The sequence below is a fragment of the Denticeps clupeoides genome, chromosome 9 (genome assembly GCF_900700375.1).
Source record: "Denticeps clupeoides chromosome 9, fDenClu1.1, whole genome shotgun sequence".
Classification (NCBI taxonomy): domain Eukaryota; kingdom Metazoa; phylum Chordata; class Actinopteri; order Clupeiformes; family Denticipitidae; genus Denticeps; species Denticeps clupeoides.
Window position 1 is genome coordinate 21,554,685 of NC_041715.1, and position 19,362 is coordinate 21,574,046.

The 19,362-nt window shown below is 38.7% G+C and overlaps 1 protein-coding gene across 16 annotated transcripts in view; it reads left to right on the forward strand.

Annotated features, from left to right (window-relative positions):
- neb (nebulin) overlaps positions 1-19,362 on the forward strand; it is a 58,926-nt gene that overhangs the window by 20,038 nt on the left and 19,526 nt on the right. For all 16 annotated transcript variants that reach the window (XM_028991987.1, XM_028991986.1, XM_028991990.1 and 13 more), the window contains 43 exons: positions 1,810-2,121; positions 2,234-2,437; positions 2,518-2,622; positions 2,990-3,097; positions 3,197-3,508; positions 3,600-3,803; positions 3,916-4,020; positions 4,122-4,229; positions 4,321-4,632; positions 4,728-4,931; positions 5,017-5,121; positions 5,510-5,617; positions 5,727-6,038; positions 6,132-6,335; positions 6,457-6,561; positions 6,673-6,780; positions 6,974-7,285; positions 7,379-7,582; positions 7,700-7,804; positions 7,887-7,994; positions 8,080-8,391; positions 8,490-8,594; positions 8,678-8,776; positions 8,863-8,964; positions 9,058-9,165; positions 9,261-9,572; positions 11,270-11,374; positions 11,457-11,561; positions 11,651-11,755; positions 11,835-11,942; positions 13,132-13,242; positions 13,370-13,567; positions 13,706-13,810; positions 14,192-14,296; positions 14,408-14,512; positions 14,605-14,712; positions 14,796-14,909; positions 15,320-15,517; positions 15,592-15,696; positions 15,820-15,924; positions 18,530-18,637; positions 18,804-18,911; positions 18,996-19,103. In XM_028991987.1, coding sequence (XP_028847820.1) covers positions 1,810-2,121; positions 2,234-2,437; positions 2,518-2,622; positions 2,990-3,097; positions 3,197-3,508; positions 3,600-3,803; positions 3,916-4,020; positions 4,122-4,229; positions 4,321-4,632; positions 4,728-4,931; positions 5,017-5,121; positions 5,510-5,617; positions 5,727-6,038; positions 6,132-6,335; positions 6,457-6,561; positions 6,673-6,780; positions 6,974-7,285; positions 7,379-7,582; positions 7,700-7,804; positions 7,887-7,994; positions 8,080-8,391; positions 8,490-8,594; positions 8,678-8,776; positions 8,863-8,964; positions 9,058-9,165; positions 9,261-9,572; positions 11,270-11,374; positions 11,457-11,561; positions 11,651-11,755; positions 11,835-11,942; positions 13,132-13,242; positions 13,370-13,567; positions 13,706-13,810; positions 14,192-14,296; positions 14,408-14,512; positions 14,605-14,712; positions 14,796-14,909; positions 15,320-15,517; positions 15,592-15,696; positions 15,820-15,924; positions 18,530-18,637; positions 18,804-18,911; positions 18,996-19,103 — 6,684 coding nt within the window. The remainder of the gene's footprint in view (positions 1-1,809; positions 2,122-2,233; positions 2,438-2,517; positions 2,623-2,989; positions 3,098-3,196; positions 3,509-3,599; positions 3,804-3,915; positions 4,021-4,121; positions 4,230-4,320; positions 4,633-4,727; positions 4,932-5,016; positions 5,122-5,509; positions 5,618-5,726; positions 6,039-6,131; positions 6,336-6,456; positions 6,562-6,672; positions 6,781-6,973; positions 7,286-7,378; positions 7,583-7,699; positions 7,805-7,886; positions 7,995-8,079; positions 8,392-8,489; positions 8,595-8,677; positions 8,777-8,862; positions 8,965-9,057; positions 9,166-9,260; positions 9,573-11,269; positions 11,375-11,456; positions 11,562-11,650; positions 11,756-11,834; positions 11,943-13,131; positions 13,243-13,369; positions 13,568-13,705; positions 13,811-14,191; positions 14,297-14,407; positions 14,513-14,604; positions 14,713-14,795; positions 14,910-15,319; positions 15,518-15,591; positions 15,697-15,819; positions 15,925-18,529; positions 18,638-18,803; positions 18,912-18,995; positions 19,104-19,362) is intronic.

The window sequence follows — 19,362 nt, forward strand, 5'->3', positions numbered from 1 at the left end:
GTTTTTTGGCTGTACAAAATTAAAACATATTCAAGCTATAAAATAAATAAAACAAGGCTAATAAAGTAACCAAAATAAAATGCAAGCAAATTGCCATATGTCACTGGGTACTGTAGTTTCATATATTACATCATATGAAATAAAAGAAAGTGAAGTGAGTGAGTGAAAGTGACACACCACAGCACAGTACCCAGTGCACACAGTGAAATTTAATCCATGCCCTGAGGCAGCAGTGGGAAGCTACGAAAGGAGCCATGGTTTCCAGATTGCCTCATACTCATCCAGTTAATTTTTCAAAGCATATGTGATTCTTTCCATTGACATTTACATTTACGGCATTTGGCAGAATGGTTATATTGCTAAAGTATACAAGAGTGGAGACAAGGAAGTAACTTCTTGTTACATTAGGGTTGTGAAATTATCTAATTTCTTAGTACATGTGATATTGGGCCAAGTTGCAAAAATCTAACCCTCCAAATCTAGACAAAATGTCAAGAAAATAAGTCCGTTCAACACTATCGAAGGCCTTCTTCGTGTCTACTGAAAGAAGAGCTGTGTCCCGTTCTCCTTTTTCTTTAAATAGAATCAGCATGTCTTCATTTCATAAACCCACATTGACCATCCAATACAATATCAGGAAGCACTCTCTCTAGCCTCTGAGCCAAGAATTTTTGTATCTGTGTTTATTAAACTTATAGGTTGCATTTTCTAGCATGTTAGGTTTACCTGATTTTAGGAGCAGAATAATCAAAGATTCTCTCATTGAAGGGGTAAGATAACCATTCTCAAAAGATTATGTGTACATCTCATAAACAGGAATAGTAAATGTATCCTTAAAATGTTTATATAAGGCCATCTGCTTCAACTGTTTTCCCCACCTTCAATGCACCTATGGCCTCTAATATCTCGTGTGTACTTAGCTGTTTATTCATGTAATCCTTGTTTCCCTCATCAATCTTAAGTTTGTCTAGAAAGTCCTTCTGAGTGTCATCATTAATATTATATTCTGAAATATAAAGGATTTCTTAAAAGTTTTTAAGAACTTCAATGTCAGTTGTTAGTTCTCTGTTTGTTGTTGTTTTGAAGGAGTTTACCTGCTTTTTCACCTTGATCGTAATAGGTTTATTTGAGTCTCTGCAAGTTTGCTTCAGCTTTATAAGCTGTTATTTTGTTACACTGTGTTCTAAGAGTTAGTAATTGTTTGGAGGTTTCACATTTATAATGATGTTCTTGGTACATCTTGTTCTCAAGCAATTTGATTCTGGATTCTAAAATCTCTAATTATTTATTGTGTCTCTAGTTTTCCTACTTGTATAACTAATATGACTTCTGATGAATGCCTTGAATTGAAATTCTGCTAATCGTAGCAGTGGTTTGAGAAGTCAGTTTCTTTCCATAAAATATAACTCTTTCATCCATTTTATTGGAAATCTCAATTTAGGGAATTGACAAATTAAATTTGTCTCCACATATCCCAGCTGTGTGGTCTGAAATGACAATTCTATTTTATTTATAGCTTTTAATAATAGTTGAGGATAGCAAAAATTATCAATTCTAGAATATGTATTGGAATAACAGGTCATACATGTTTTCTTCACTTAAGAGACTCTTGCATTTATTTTGACTCCCTGTTTTATCTGCTTGTAATATGTCTCAACTTTTAAATCATGGTTGTTTTGCATTCGCCTATATTAAGTATGTTAATATCAGGATTAGCAGCAAAACTAGATTAAGCACTGCTATTCAGTGCGTATCCATAACTGGAATTCCTTTGGTACTTTTTAATTGTGTTTTTCTTTTTTTATGTAGTTCAAGTACAAGGCTGCATACCGTAAGCAGGTTGGCCACCACATTGGAGCGCGCAGTATCCAGGATGATCCACTCCTCATGCTGGCTTTGAACTCGGCCAAGATTGCCAGTGATGCCCTGTACAAGAAGGACTTTAACAAGTCCAAGACCAAGTTCCACCTCCCAGTAGATATGCTGGCTTTTGAGTTGGCCAAGAAAAACCAAATTCAGGTCAATGATGCCCACTACAGAACCTACCTGCATAACTGGACCTGCCTGCCTGACTCCAATGATGTTGTCCAGGCTAAACAAGTCTACGATTTACAGAGTGATGTATGTTACGTTTAATTGCAGTCTGTGTTGTTGTTGTTTTTGTGTTATTCTAAAGATTATTCCTAACAGAATTTCTAAATGAAATTGGTTAATAATTCTGCTTGTGCTTTAGGCTGTGTACAAAGCTGACCTGAAGTGGCTTCAAGGTTTAGGATGGGTGCCCATTGGTTCACTTGATGTTGAAAAAGTGAAGAAAGCTGGTCAAATCCTGAGTGACAGGATGTACCGCCAAAACCCCAGCAACTACAAATTCACCAGCACAACTGAAGCCATGCCAATGCTCCTGGCTAAAGCTAATGCGGATATTAACAACAAGGTAGGTACAACACAAATGTCATAAAAAATATATATATATTAGTTTTGTTGGCTATTTTTGCATTTACCTTATTTTTTCAGAAAAATTATACACAAGCTTGGGAGAAGGACAAGACCACAATTCATATTATGCCAGATGCAATGGATGTGGTTCTTGCCAAACAGAACAAGGCCAACTATAGTCTGGTGAGTAAGGAGACCACTTGCACGTTAATTTTGCGGTGCAAATATTTACTGAAGGGTTCAAATGGCCTTCTAGAATAAATGTAGTATAGCAAATGTTTCAAGCGTGTGGGAGAAAGAAGGACACATACACTTGATTCAAAAACACAGGTTTTAATAAACAAAAACAACAACAACATTTCTTCTATAACCTGTAATCACATACAGTATGTCTCAATGGGCTTTGACAAGCCCTACAGTTGACATAAACCACACAAAGACATGGAAGTAAAACATGAAACATGCATACACAACCCAAAGGTGGAATGACAGAGGAAAGAACAAGGATAGCACATAACATGGATTAATTTATACTTTTTTTTTTTAACAGAAACTGTACAAACAAGCAAATGAAGAAGCTAAGAAGAAGGGCTATGATCTACGTCAAGATGCCATTTCTGTTATTGCAGCCAAAACTGCCAGAAACATTGCCAGTGATGTGAGTATATATGAATCCTTATTATGGTCAAAGGGAATAAAAAAAAAAAATTACAATGACTTTTTCGTAACTCACAAAATTTTTTGGTTCTCACTTTAGTTCAAGTACAAGGCTGGTTACCGTAAGCAGGTTGGCCACCACATCGGAGCTCGCAGTGTCCAGGATGATCCACTCCTCATACTGGCTTTGAACTCGGCTAGGATTGCCAGTGATGCCCTGTACAAGAAGGACTTTAACAAGTCAAAGACTAAATTCAATCTCCCAGTAGATATGCTGGCTTTTGAGTTGGCCAAGAAGAACCAAATTCAGGTCAACGATGCCCACTACAGAACCTACCTGCATAACTGGACCTGCCTGCCCGACTCCAATGATGTTGTCCAGGCTAGACAGGTGTATGATCTCCAGAGTGATGTAAGTTTAATTAGTAAATTACATGTTTACAGAATTTTCTTTTATATTTTTATAAAATAATAGTAAATGTTTCTATGTTTTTTGCTCATAGGCAGTGTACAAGGCTGATCTTAAGTGGCTTCAAGGTTTGGGATGGGTACCTATTGGTTCAATTGATGTTGAGAAAGTGAAGAAAGCTGGTCAAATCCTGAGTGACAGGATTTATCGTCAACACCCCAGCAACTACAAATTCACCAGCACAACTGAAGCTATGCCAATGGTCCTGGCTAAAGCAAATGCCAAAACAGGAAACAAGGTAACTTGAAATGATTGTTTCTTTCAATGGCATTTACTTACCATGAAGTTGGTGGTGATGCAGATAACAGCGATTTCTTGTATAATCTTATTTAAATGCGCTCCTTTTGCAGAGTCTGTACACTGAGGCCTGGGACAAAGCAAAGACCAAAATACATATTATGCCTGATGCCATGGACGTTGTACTTGCAAAACAGAATAAAGTCAATTACAGTGTGGTATGAGAACTGAACTATAAAACAGTTCCTCTGTCACATGATTTTCTAATTTTAAAGCTTCATGGTGAAACTGCTTGTGTTAATGCCATATATTTCAACAGAAATTATACAAACAAGCTAATGAAGATGCCAAGAAGAAGGGCTATGATCTGCGTGGTGATGCTATTGCTATTAAAGCAGCAAAAGCCTCCAGGGACATAATCAGTGATGTGAGTTTGCAGGGTTAATTTTTTTATCTTGTTCAAAGATTGTAAATGTATTTACTAAACTCCACAGATAATTGCTCATTTTTGTCTTTAGTTCAAGTACAAGACTGGTTACCGTAAGCAGGTTGGTCACCACATTGGAGCCCTCAGCATCCAAGATGATCCACTGCTCATGCTGGCCTTGAATTCAGCTAAAATTGCTAGTGACGCTCTGTACAAGAAAGACTTCAACAAGTCCAAGACCAAGTTCAATCTCCCAGTAGATATGCTGGCCTTTGAGTTGGCCAAGAAGAACCAAATTCAGGTCAATGATGCCCACTACAGAACCTACCTGCACAACTGGACCTGCCTGCCTGACTCCAATGATGTTGTCCAGGCTAGGAAGGTCTATGACCTGCGCAGTGATGTAGGTTTCTTTTCATATTATAGTAGAACTGTAGATCCCACTATTTTTAAAGAATGTATATATAATAATGATATATATATATATATTCCCCCTAGGCTGTGTATAAAGCTGACTTAGAGTGGATTAAGGGCACTGGATGGGTCCCCATTGGTTCACTGGATGTTCTAAAGGCTAAGAAGGCTGCGGAGATCCTCAGTGACCGTGCCTACCGGCAAAAACCACAAGCATTTAAATTCACACAGGACATGCAATCCATGCCGATGGTCCTTGCTAAAACTAATGCTGAAACCATCAATCAGGTTGGTATTTCTGTGTTACTCTACTGGTTATTTGCTATGTAATGGTGTGAATGTTCTCATTTCTTTTTAAATTGTGTCATTGCAGCGCCATTACCGTGCAGCCTGGGACATAGAAAAAACTAAGATTCACCAACAGCCGGACATTCCTGAGATAGTGCTGTCAAAGGCCAATGCTGCCAATATGAGTAAAGTGAGTGTAAAATATTTTTTTCATGAAAATATATAGGAAATTAATTCTTATCTCCTGTGACTAACAGCTTTTACGTAAAGGGTATATGATTGATGCAAGAATGCTAAAGACATGCCAGGAAAATGTAGTAGTCTTAAAAGAGAGTCTTATGGCAAATCATAGTTCACTTTTTTTTCCCTCACATAATACTGCATTTTGCATCCAACAAAATAAATGCACACCAGATCAGATGACGTGTGCTTATTCTTATGTCATTTACATGTGCACACAGCAACACTTAGCACCTAGTTTTTAATTTGCCCTTTACTAATTTCAGACACTATAAATTATTTTCATCACACAATCCTGATGTTTTTACACCCTGCTCATTTGTTACTTTTCTGTACAGAAACTATACAGACAAGCCGTTGAGGATATTTTCAAAAAGGGCTATGACCTGAAATCTGATGCCGTAGCCATCAAATCAGCAAAAGCCTCCAGAGACATTATCAGTGATGTGAGTTTTTTTTTTTTTTTTTTTTTACTGATTGGGTAAATTTATTGGTATTACTGAAAGAGAAGTGCATCAGTTGCAATTATGAAAAACTACAAATGTATCTCTGCAGTACAAGTACAAGACAGGCTACCGCAAACAAGTGGGCCACCACATCGGAGCTCGCAGTGTCCAGGATGATCCATTGATCATGCTGGCTTTGAATTCAGCTAAGATCGCCAGTGACGCCTTGTACAAGAAGGACTTTAACAAGTCAAAGACCAAGTTCAACCTTCCTGCTGACATGCTTTCTCTTGAGCTGGCAAAAAAATGCCAGATCCAAGTAAATGACGCAAACTACAGAACCTACCTGCACAACTGGACCTGCTTGCCTGACTCCAATGATGTTGTCCAAGCCAGGAAGGTGTACGATCTTCGAAGTGATGTGAGAATACAGAATTTTTCACAATACTCAAAGGGGGTATTCCATCTCTCGAATGAGTTTGTATAATATTCTTGTGTATTTTTATTTATTTAGGCTGTGTACAAGGCTGATATGGAATGGATTAAAGGCAGTGGCTGGGTTCCTATTGGTTCTCTTGATGTGGAAAAAGCTAAGAAAGCTGCTGAAATCCTGAGTGAGAGGAAGTACCGTCAGCACCCAAGCAAGCTTGCCTTTACCAGCAAAACTGATTCTATGCCCCTTGTCCTGGCTAAGGCTAATGCTCAGGTTATGGACAAGGTAAATGATTTATCTATTTATTGTCAATGGAAATGTAGGGGCTTGAATTATTATTTTGTTTGTTTGTTTTGTTTTTGTAAAATATAAGACTATAAGACCTCTTTTTTAATAACTGTCTCAGAAAGCATATATTGATGCCTGGGAGAAGGACAAGGTGAAACTCCATGTAATGCCAGACACTCCAGAGATCATCCTAGCCCAGCAGAATAAAATCAACGCCAGCAGAGTAAGAAAACATTTAGTCAAATGAACTGGCTTGTTGAAAATTTCCTCTATTCCTTTGTGGTTTATAATTTGTGTTCAAAATTATTGAAGCATATGTCATTGTCATTTGTAGAAACAGTACAGGCAAGCAGTAGAGGATATGTTCAAAAAGGGATATGACCTTAAATCTGATGCTGTAGCCATCAAAGCTGCAAAAGCTTCCCGTGACATAATCAGTGATGTGAGTATCTTTATATACATAATTCTTGGTACAGAAACATGATATACTTCAATTTAACCTGCAGGTGTGTGTGTGTGTGTGTGTGTGTGTGTGTGTGTGTGTGTGTGTGTGTGATAATGAATTGAAATACATTACTGATTATTTGCAATGTTGTTTATATATATTTTATATATGTTCTTTTTTCCTCTACCAGTACAAGTATAAATCAGGTTACCGTAAACAACAAGGTCACCACATTGGAGCTCTCAGTGTTAATGATGACCCTCTGATAGTGTTAGCAATAAACTGTGGCAAGATTGCTAGTGACAACCTGTACAAGAAAGACTTCAACAAGTCCAAGACCAAGTTCCACCTCCCTGTTGACATGCTGACCATCGAGCTGGCTAAGAAATGCCAGATTCAGGTCAACGATGCCAACTACAGAACCTACCTGCACAACTGGACCTGCCTGCCCGATTCTAATGATGTTGTCCAGGCCAGGAAGGTCTATGACCTGCGTAGTGATGTAAGTGTCCAGTCTAATATAAAGTGCCCTTTTGAAAAGTAATGAACTTAGAAATTTGGAGGTGGAAGTAATGGACTTGAATTTCTCCATTAGGCTGTGTACAAAGCTGATATGGAGTGGATCCGGGGATGTGGCTGGATAACACAGGGCTCTATTGATGTTCTCAAAGTCAAAAATGCCCAGAATATACTCAATGACCAGCTCTATCGCCAGCACCCGAGTACTGTCAAGTTTACTAGTGTTGTTGACCTCCCTGCCATTGTCCTCTCCAAACAGAATGCTGAAAACCTCAGTGATGTAAGAATATTTTATTTTTTGCGCTGTCTATTGTGCATGATCTCCCATTTTACTGTGTAGTTTTCTGCTGAATAAATATGTAGCCTACACTGGACACTCTGTTTCTTTTTATTTCAGAGAAAGTACAAGGAAGCATGGGAGAAGGACAAGCTTTCAATCCACATTAAACCTGACACACCTGCAATAGAGTTGTCCAGAGCTAATGCAGTTAATATCAGCAATGTGAGTTAGGGCCTTCATTATGTCATTTCTCTTCTCTATTTTTCCAACTTTTCAACCACGGACTCTTATTTATTCTTTCCAGAAACGGTATACCAATGACTGGGACAAGGCCAAGGCCAAAGCCTACCACATTAAAGAGGATGCCATCTCTGTCTTGAAAGCCAAAGCCTCCAGAGACATTGCCAGTGATGTAACTACGTTTAATTGCAGACTCATTGAATGTATTCAATGAAAATGTTAAAGAAGAGATTTTAATGTCTGCTTCTTCTTTGTAGTACAAGTACAAAGCTGGTTACCGTAAGCAGGTTGGCCACCACATTGGTGCTCTCAGTGTCAAAGATGATCCACTCCTCATGCTGGCTCTGAACTCAGCTAAGATTGCCAGTGATGCCCTGTACAAGAAAGACTTCAACAAGTCCAAGACCAAGTTCAACCTCCCTGCTGACATGTTGACCCTCGAGCTGGCTAAGAAATGCCAGATTCAGGTCAATGATGCCAACTACAGAACCTACCTGCACAACTGGACCTGCCTGCCTGATTCTAATGATGTTGTCCAGGCCAGGAAGGTCTATGACCTTCAAAGTGATGTAAGTTTTAAAGCCAGAAACAACCATGAAAATATACTGTTTTAAAGACTAATTTAAATGGTGCCAGTCTTTGTTAAATGTCCTGTGTTTCTGGGTAGGCTGTATACAAGGCTGATCTGGAATGGCTAAGAGGTTGTGGATGGGTTCCTCATGAGTCTGTTGAGGTAAAGAAAGTGAAGAATGCCCAGCAGATCCTTGCAGATGTAAGTACTGGTATATCTGTACCATTAGGTTTTCACTGCTTGAACTGTTTTCAATACACCCAACATTTTCTCCTGTCTTGCAGAGAGGCTACCGTGTCAAATTGGACCAGCAAAAATTCACCCTTCCAATTGACAGAGTTGACATAGTGTGTGCCAAGAATGCAGCTGCTGTGCTTAATGAGGTTGGTTTAAAAAGGTTTTGAGTTAACATTGAATGAATATTGCTGATGGCTTTGTCTACTAAGTGATGTATGATTTTATTCTCTAGGCCAAATATCGTGAGGCCTGGCACCAGGAGAAGACAAAATACCATATGTTAGACACTCCACTGCTGGCAACAGCCAGAGAAGTTGGAAAAAATCTCCATCCTGTAAGATAGCTTTGCGTGGATGATTTCTATGCACATGTCCTGTTTAAAGACAGTTTTACAACAGTTTTTACTTTTTACCCCAAAAACCTGTAGAATCTGTACACCAAAGAATGGGACAAAACCAAAGCCACATCATACTTTATGCCTGGAGATGCAGTCCCCATTAAACAATGTATTCAGACTTCTAAAGTACAGAGTGACGTAAGTTGAACAACAAAACACACATATGAAGCAATACTCCTAATGTACTACCTTGTCCTGCATTTGACAATAACTTTTTTTGTATTTGTCTGCAGCATAAATACAAGACTGGTTACCGTAAGCAAATTGGCCACCACATTGGAGCTCTCAGCATCCAAGATGATCCACTGCTCATGCTGGCTTTGAATTCAGCTAAAATTGCTAGTGACGCCCTGTACAAGAAGGACTTCAACAAGTCCAAGACCAAGTTCAATCTCCCAGTAGATATGCTGGCCTTTGAGTTGGCTAAAAAGTGCCAGATACAGGTGAATGATGACAACTACAGAACTTACCTGCACAACTGGACCTGCCTGCCAGATCAGAATGATGTCATTCAAGCTCGCAAAGCCTATGATCTTCAAAGTGATGTAAGTACTGGAGTCCATCTTGTTTTCCCATCTTCTCTATGCTTATAAGTGTTTGGTAATGATTCATTTAATAAAGGATATACAATGCATCTGGAAAATATTCACAGCGCAGGACTTTTTCCACATTTTGTTATGTTACAACCTTATTCAAAATTGGATTAAATGCATTTTCCCCTCAGAATTCTACACACAACACCCCATAACAACATGAAAAATGTTTCCTTGAGGTTTCGTCAAATGTATTAAAAATTAAAGAGATGTTTCTGCAGCTTAATTGGAGTCCAATTGTGGACAAAACAGTTGATTAGACATGATTTGGAGAGGCACACACCTGTCTATATAAGGTCCCACAGTTGACAGTTCATTTCAGACCACAAACCAAGCATTTAAAGGAATTGTCTTTAGACCTCCGAAACAGGATTGTCTCGAGGAACATATATGAAGACGGTGGCTGCCTTTTTGCTGCTTTGAAGGTCCCAATGAGCACAGTGGCCTTAATCATTTATAAGTGGAAGAAGATCAAAACCTTTCTAGAGCTGGCCGGCCACCTAAACTGAGCAATTGGGGAGAAGAGCCTCAGTCAATGAGGTGACAAAGAACCCAATGGTGACTCTGTCAGCGTTCCAGAGGTCTTCTAGAAGGACAATCACCTCTGCAGCAATCCACTAATTGGGCCTGTGTGGTAGAGTGGCCAGACAGAAGCCATTCCTTAGTAAAAGGCACATGGCAGCCTGTCGGGAGTTTGCCATAAAGCACCTGAAGGACTCTAAGACCATGAGAAACAAAATTCTGAGGATGTTTTTAGATGCAGGAAGTGGGAGACTAGTCAGGATAGAGTGATGACAGCAGAAATGTACAGAGAAATTCTGGATGACAACCTGCTCCAGAGTGCTCTTAAACTCAGACTGGGGTGACTGTTCATCTTTCATCAGGACAACAACGATAAGCACACAGCCAAGATATCAAAGGAGTGACTTTAGCACAACTCTGTGAATGTCCTTGAGTAACCCAGCCAAACTCAGACAGCCAGAGTTTGTGTGTAGAATTCATAGAAAATAATTGTGTTTGTGTAATGCAATTTTTACACGTGATAAATTACAGTGGTTTTGTAAAGCTTTTAGCAAACTAGTATATTTTGCATTACTGCAAAATTAACCACTTGTGGATTATCTAAATGTGTCTTTCTTTCATTACAATTGTCTGTCTTTGTTTTTCTGTTTTATTTTGAATTGATTTAATGTACATATGCATATAAAATGTGACACTAAATTGTTATGTTATGTTATGTTAATAATTGATACAGAAATAACCTTGAAGGTGGCATATGTGCCTTTAATTTAAATTTGTTGCATAAAAACTTAAAACCAGTCAAAATATTAGTATAAAGACAAACTCCATATTAATCCATATTATATTAATTGAAAAACAGTAGAAAGGTCTAATAACAGACTCATCTAGCAAATTAAACGTTATGGGCTCAAACCATCAACAGAATTCCTTGTTCTTGATTACCTTAATTATTTTGAGGTAGTTTATTCTCTTAAGAACTTTATTCTCTCAAGAATAAACATATTTGGGTTTACTACATTTACTTGACAACCCATTCCATATACTGCAGGTTTAATTAAAGGTTGACTCTTTCAAACCATTAGACAGGAACACAGAATCTTTACAGCCTCTCTCACCTGTATTCCCAGTTTATCTACAAAGCAGATCTGGAATGGATTCGTGGATGTGGATGGATGGCAGCAGACTGTGTTGATCATGTGAAGGTCAAGAAAGCCCAGCATATCCTGAATGATGTATGTCCCTATTCATCTAAATCAACATATAGTGCCATAGTTTCTTGATTTCTAAAATGTTTTGTATTTATTCTTTTCACAGAGGCATTACAAGAAGGAAGCCAAAGACAACTTTGCAAAATTTACACACATCACGGACCGTCCTGAAATTGTCCTTGCCAAAGTCAATGCCTTCCATCTGAGTGATGTAAGCAGAAGTGCCATTTCTGTGTACTATTCTGTGTGTATTGTATTTGATAAATGAGGTGTCTGTTAAATAAATGCCTCATTATATAGCTGAAGTACAAGGAATCCTTCAACAACGAGAAGGGCCATTACATTGGATCTGAAGACACACCACAGCTTGCCCACTCCAGAGAGGTTGCTAAAAACATCAGTGAGGTACATGCTTCTGGAGATTATTTTCCTTTTATTTTTTTTTTCCTGATGTTCTCCTGTCTTACTGTAATTCTTTTTCCAGAAACTATACAAACTTTCCTGGGATGAAGGCAAAGCCACAGGTTATCAGCTGAACCATCAGTACCTACCACTCCTGTCTGCCAGGAAGAGCAGAGACATTGTCAGCGATGTAAGTGCTTCCTGGACTTTTCCCGTTTTTATCTGAATTTGTTCGTTTATGACCAGGATAAGACCAGTTCTGGTTAAAATCAAGTCATTCCAACAGAAGGTACCACGGAGGAGTAACGGTGCTGTTCTATTCCAAAAGAGAAAAACTAGGAAAACTGCAAATTCACAATGAAATCTTGAAACCAGCAGGACTACAATAAAATAATATCCACATACACTAAACTCACTCTCATATCCACAAACTTTCTTCTGTCCTCCAGATGTGCAATATTAATATTTATTTAACATTGAAACAGTGTGAAATATCTGTATAATGTACAATATTATTATTCTTACTGTCCAACATCCACTAAACTACATGTTCATCATTACTGTTAATACTTATTCTTTCCACTTTGTAATTCCTGACATCTAATTGTATTTTTTAATTTTTGTGTATTTTGTATTTTTCTTGTACTATTTTCTATATACACATTTGCACTGAAGGAGTCTCATTGTACAGTACATGTGCATAGTGACAATGAAAGGCATTCTATCTGTCTATTCTATTCTATTCTATTCTATTCTATTCTATTCAGTGAGCAAATGTGTTGCGTGAGGGCACTTTGCCCCCACTTTGAGGGGCAGTGGTGGCCTAGCGGTTAAGGAAGCGGCTCCGTAATCAGAGGGTTGCCGGTTCGAATCCCGATCTGCCAAGGTGCCACTGAGGTGCCACTGAGCAAAGCACCGTCCCCACACACTGCTCCCCGGGCGCCTGTCATGGCTGCCCACTGCTCACTCAGGGTGATGGGTTAAATGCAGAGGACAAATTTCACTGTGTGCACCGTGTGCTGTGCTGCTGTGTATCACATGTGACAATCACTTCACTTTCATCACTGTCAAAAAACTGTTGAATAAAACAGATTATTCTGCTGAGAAATAGTAATGAGAGGCAAAGACATGCTTCTTGATTTGAGAACAATTTAAGTGCAAAGAACTTCTTTATAACATTGTTCTGATGGACTGACCTCAGCTTTAGTAAAAGCAGTAACCAAATAATTTTAATCACCTTTTGCACAAGATTAGACAGTTTCTATCCAAGAAAGGCTCTTGGGTTTTTTTTTTCTCTGTAACCTGCAGTAATGATTTGGATTTATTGTTGCCTTTATTGTCTTAGAAATGAAAAGGTTAACCATTTTGTTATCTTTCAGGCAAAGTACAAGGATGCTCATGAGAAGGCTAAGGGACATTACATGGCTGGTGGGGCTGCGGATTTCCCAGATGTGATGCGATACGGTGAAGTGGAGAAGATGAAGAACTTGGTAAGGCTTTTTTTTTTTTTACTCTTACAACCAAACACCCTTTCACTGAGGTTTGCCACTTGGCACATCTTAATTCAACCTGCTGTGTTTTGTACCTGACGGAAGACTGTTGTTTTTTTATGATCAGAGGGAGTACCACAAGAACTACAACGAGATTAAGACTAAACTCCACATCCCTGCTGACATGATCAGCCATGTTGTGGCCAAGAGGTGCCAGGACATCTTGAGTGATGTCCAGTATCGTTCCCACCTTCACCAGTGGACCTGCCACCCCGAACAAGATGATGCAATCCGTGCCCGTAAAGCCAATGAAATCTTGAGTGATGTAGGTTCATTCAAAACCGGTTTGCACTAATGATGTCAGGCTCATCTTGTTGATAAAAGTACTTCTGATTATTCATATAGGATAATCAAATCAATAACTGCCAGTTGCTGGTTACATTTTATTTGTTGTTTCAACCAGATTTTTTACAAAGATGATCTGAACTGGATGAAAGGCTGTGGATGCTATGTTTGGGACACACCAGAGATTCTACGTGCCAAGAAGTCATATGAGCTTCAGAGCGATGTACGTGTTAAAAATTCTTCTCAGATGATATATTTAAAATATCACAGTCTCGTTCCGTATGATTTTTTTTTTCATGTTGCCTTGCCTTGTGTTTCCTGAATGCACAGGTTGTTTTTATCTGTTATTATTAGTAGAAATATATCTTAGCATTGTCCTGTCCTTGTTCAGTGTTTTGTCACAGTTTGTATATAATATAATATTATAATATCCCTGTGTTTGCGAGTCATGCGTTTGTGACCTTCCCTGTCTTACGTTCCTGACAATAACTTGAAATTAGGTATACTGTATGCTTTGATGATTTCAGTATATGTTGATATCGATCTGACACCTTTAACTAAACATGATGATGTTCTTGAGCTCATTTTTTAAACTTTCTTCAAGATTAAATACAAAGCAGAGGGAAAGAAGGAGTTCAACAACTACTCCATTGTGACTGATACCCCAGTCTACGTCACTGCAATTCTGGGTCACACTTGGGCCAGTGAGGTAAATAATGGTCATCTAGCATAATTGTGCATATTACAATTTTCATGAATATTAGTGACCTTCCTTAGCACATGAACGGTGTTAACTATGATGCTTTGGTCTCACCCCCAGTTGAACTACAGGGAGGCTTATCACAAGGAGAAACACCTCTATACCACAACTCTGGACACATTTGACTATGCTAGATGTCATAACCTCAAAGACCTGTACAGCTGTGTAAGTGTACACATGGGCACCGTTCAGTCTGCACATTTCTTCGTAATATAGAGCAGCATTTGTTAGCGATGTGTAATGTTCTTCCTCAACAGAAATCATACACCGCTGCATGGGAAAAAGTCAAGGCCAAGAGCTACTTTATTCCCCATGATTCTCATGCCCTGGTCCATGCCAAACAGCAGAAGGTTATCTTAAGCAAAGTAAGTGGAAATCTTCAATGAGGATATACATTTTTAAGAAATTTTAAGATATTTATTCTCAACTCAAATTCATCTGTCTTTAGGTCAAATATCGTGAAGAGTATGAAAAGTTCAAGTCTCTCTACTCCTTGCCAAAATCAGTTGAAGATGACCCAAACACTGCCAGGTGCCTCAAAGTTGGAAAACTTACTCTTGATGTAAGTAATCATTTCTTATAATCTGTTGTAATTTTGTCATTTATTTTGCTGTTATAGTACATTGATTCTTCACAGGAAAAAATAAATAAATGAGAAATTTAATCAGTAGAAGAATTTTTTAAGTGAAATTGTTAACTTAAAAGATCAATAAATTAGTGAATAAAACACTAAAACACTGACTTCTTAAATGTTAAAATTAATCTGAAATGTGTGATCTAGTTTTTATTCATAAGGTGACTTTTGCTAGTTATATTTAAAGTTATCTGTGGTAATAAAAATAAGCTTCCCTTTTGTCTCTAAACCAAAAAGATATGGGAAGGAATTAATACCTATTTTAAATTAATTAAATTAATAATATTTTAGGTATCATGCTTCAATTAATAAATTAATAACTACTATTCTACACACAGCGTCTGTACAAGGATCAATATGAAAAGACAAAGGCCAAAATCAATGTGCCACCAGATATGCTGGATGTGGTCTCGTCCCGTAACACCCAGAAGATGATTAGTGAGGTTGATTACCGTAAATATCTGCACCAGTGGATCTGCCTGCCAGATATGCAGATGTATGTCCATGCCCGCAAGGTCAACGAGCAGCTTAGCGATGTGAGTATTCACTATCCATAAAATTCACTAGTAATCCACAAGTAAGGAGAACTGAAAAACTTCCACATTTATAGATCTTCTACAAGGATGACATGAACTGGATTAAGGGCACTGGCTGCTATGCCTGGGATACCCCTGAGATTATACGCAGCAAGAACGCAATGAAGCTACAGAGTGAGGTGAGTTCTAATCCTTCACCCTCTCCTATTCCTTCACTTGTTCCTTCATTTATCTTTTTTTCTTTTTCCATAAATAGAAATCACTGTAATTAATATTGTGTTATGAACCTGTCTTTCTTACAGTCTCTGTACAGGGCCAAAGGAATTCAGCACTTCAAGGACTATTCTGTGGTGCTGGATACCCCAGTTTATGAAACATCTAAATTGAGTGCCCATAACCTCAGTGATGTAAGTGTTACTGTAAAACCGGGGAGAACAGAGCAAAAAAAACTCTCTCTTTACACACAAAAGCACTGTATTCAAACCACTCCAACTTGATGTTACCTAGCAGAAAGAGGCATGGCACAATAGAGGTTAAAAGTTTCTAATTTAACACCAGTAAATTATTGTTGCAGTTACATGTGAATATTGTATGTAAAAAGGTACCAATGTTACTGAGAAAACCAAAATGAGAGACAGGAGGAAAAGATAGAAAAAGACAGTACAGCTGGAACCAAACTTCAGAGATATCACCTGATCCAGGAGAAAAATGAGAGGAGAGAGCAGACTCGAAAACCGGAAGATCCAGTTTTGATGGAAAGGCAGCTGGGAAAGAAAGTCCACTCCCCCACATGTGAACAGATCTTTATACACCTGGCCTACAGGAAGCTGTCACAGACCAATCAGAACCTGTCACAGACCAATCAGAACCATCCCATCTTACATTACTCATACACAGGGGAAGTACCATATTGTGGCAATTTGTCCATTTGTGGCAAGTGTAGCCATTTTAACCCCACAACTATGAGGGCTGTGCTCTGGGTTCGTATCACTAAACGTCACCCCTTCCTCATGCGACTTAACTTTTAAAATAGCTCTAGTGGAATTCTGAAATAAATTGTATAAATGGGTATGACAGACACACAGATACAAAATATGTCTTATTTATCTTAAACCAAGCAAATTAAAAGAAATTACACATACATAAAACAAACAATAAAAAACCAATTAAAATAACCAACTAAAGCCGGCAAGTGTAAAGAAACATACGGTACAGGCCTGTGCGCAGCACAATGGCGTGGTGCTGTAGTCCAGTCACTTTTCTCTGTGTTACTTCTAAAAGTTTGTATGCCCTCAACACAACACCAAGGTATGGGTGTACTAAGCAGTGCTATCTTTAACATTGGCCAATTACCCCTGTGTACAATGGTTAGAGGTGGATCTCTAGATCTACCAGACCCATCATAGGTGAGTCTAACTACAGACTTCACAGCTCGTCTTGGCCTGAATTCTGATCTGGTATTCTCCATATCCCTTTGAGGATCAGGGATCTGTGGTTCTGTTTTGGATTCTGAGTCAGGAGCCATGTTCTGTTCTAAAACCATTCTCTGATGTAGTAGTTCCATCAACCTGACTGGAGTCTTCAATCAAAGGAGAGTCGTCCTCATATTCCATATCTCCCTGTGTTGCAGTAGCATTCCTGAATGTAGGCACTTTCTTGAATGAATGGAATGAATCCTCGCTGGCAGTACACATTGCACGAAAAACCTTAGCTACAACATGGAACTTTTGGCTTTATGTCAGATAAACCTGAGTATAAGGTGTAAACTGGTCAGTGACCACTAGTACATTGTTGATACCTTTAGAATCAGGTTCTATGAAAAGAGGTTCATTAATCCAAAGGTTCATTAATCACAATTTGTTGCGATGGAGCTCCCCTTTGTTGAGGGTTTTGTGGGTGATGCATTCTCCACAATTCTTAATGTGTTATTCAACATCTACTGACATTTTAGGCCAAAACAATTGGCTCCTAAGCAAATCAAGAGCTCTCTCCTGTCCCAGATGTCAAAGGTCATCATGCATTGCTCTCAGTATAAATTCCCGGAATTATTTAGGCAGCACTAGCTGAGTGACCACCTCTCCTGATGTTTTTTTGTTGGTTAATCTATATATTAATCCCTATTTTATGGACAACTTCCCAGTCTCTTTTTTTAGTCGTGACTGTTGGAATGTTCTTATCTTCTTCTTGATAGCTTGTAATGCTGGTCATCACCTTTCTGAGTCTTTCTGAGAGTTTGTTTGGACATAAATTCCAATGAACTTATCCCCATGTGTGTTGGCAAGGCATAAAAGCAAAAAAAAGAATACACTCAGGGGATACAAATATCCATGAAATTTGTCATTTACAGCCCATTTAAGAGGTAGGAACTCCAGTTGATGTATACGAGGTAGTTTCGTTCAGAAGGGCTCAATTTACGGCTTGCAAACGCGACTGGACTTAAACCCTCTAGGTGCTCTTGGTATAGCACAGCACAGTATAACAAGACCTTTTAGGCTTACATCTACATGCAGGATGTAGGACAATATGGGCAGGGTATGGCGGGCTTCTGTATTGTAGTCCCTGTAACTAATGGTAAATTGTCAGCTGCGGTGCTCCTCGGAATGACGGGATGACTTTGAAAACAATGCGGTATTCCAACGTAGCCAGAGGAAGCCTGCACATTGCCGGTAACGCAGACTGCTATCTGGGTGTGGACACAGATGTGCTCATCCTCTCCTCTCCCCGCTTGTTCACTCAGCCAGTGATGGCAGATTCATACCTTCACTTCCTGTTTTTCACCCTCCCACCATTGCTGATAGGTCAGAGCATTATAGACAACAAAATGCAATAGAAATAATACAGAAAAATATTTAACAATAACTATTTATATAAAATGAACATAATAACGTGTATACACATGCATAATTTCCAAACATTTCTCTGGGTTACACAAGCAAAAAAAAAAGCTAATTAAAAGTGAGTCCCATTTTTTGTTGCTGCTTTTGATTGATAAATGTCTCTCTTCATTCTCAGCTGAACTACCGCCTGGATTACAACACCAAAGTGAAAGGCAAAAACACTGCCCCTGCTGTTACCATGGAGACTGAGAGAGCCCGTCTGAGCATGTACAATCAAAGTGATGTAAGACCCTCTCAATATATGGAACCATTAGAAACATTAGTGAAATGTACCAACTAGATTATATTGATGAACAATGCAATGTGTAAGTAAGATGCACTACATTACATAGGACTTGTGTATATCCAGACTCAAAAGAAAATCAATGATCTGTCTGTTTCTGCTTTAGAACATCTACAAAGAGGCCAACAAAACCATGATGCCCAAAGGCTACAACCTTCCCCTGGATACCCCACTCATCAAGCAGGTCAAAGCCAGCAGCATCATCAGCAGTGATGTGAGTAACTACACCCACATCTACCTTCAATACCAGGACAGGTTCACAGTAAGCTGATCTCATTATTATGTGTGTCTCCTGTAGGTGAAATACAAGGAAGCCCATGAGCACACAAAGGCCAAGAGCTACACCCTGCACCCTGAGGGTGTCAACTTTGTCACCATCAGGAAGGCCAACAAGATCACTAATCCAGTAAGTCATGCACACTCACTGTGTTCAAAGTAAATACTCCTCATTTCCATTAAAATGTAACATGAATATTTTGCTGACAAGTTGACCATTATCAGGGATCTTTGTAAACTCAATATTCTATAGAAATCGAACAAGAATTGCTGGTGTCTTCCTCTTGTAAGTCGCTTTGGATAAAAGCGTCTGCTAAATAAAGTAAAGTAAAGTAAAGTAAAGAATATTTGATTATTCAATGGAATGACACAGCTCTACACAAGGGTAT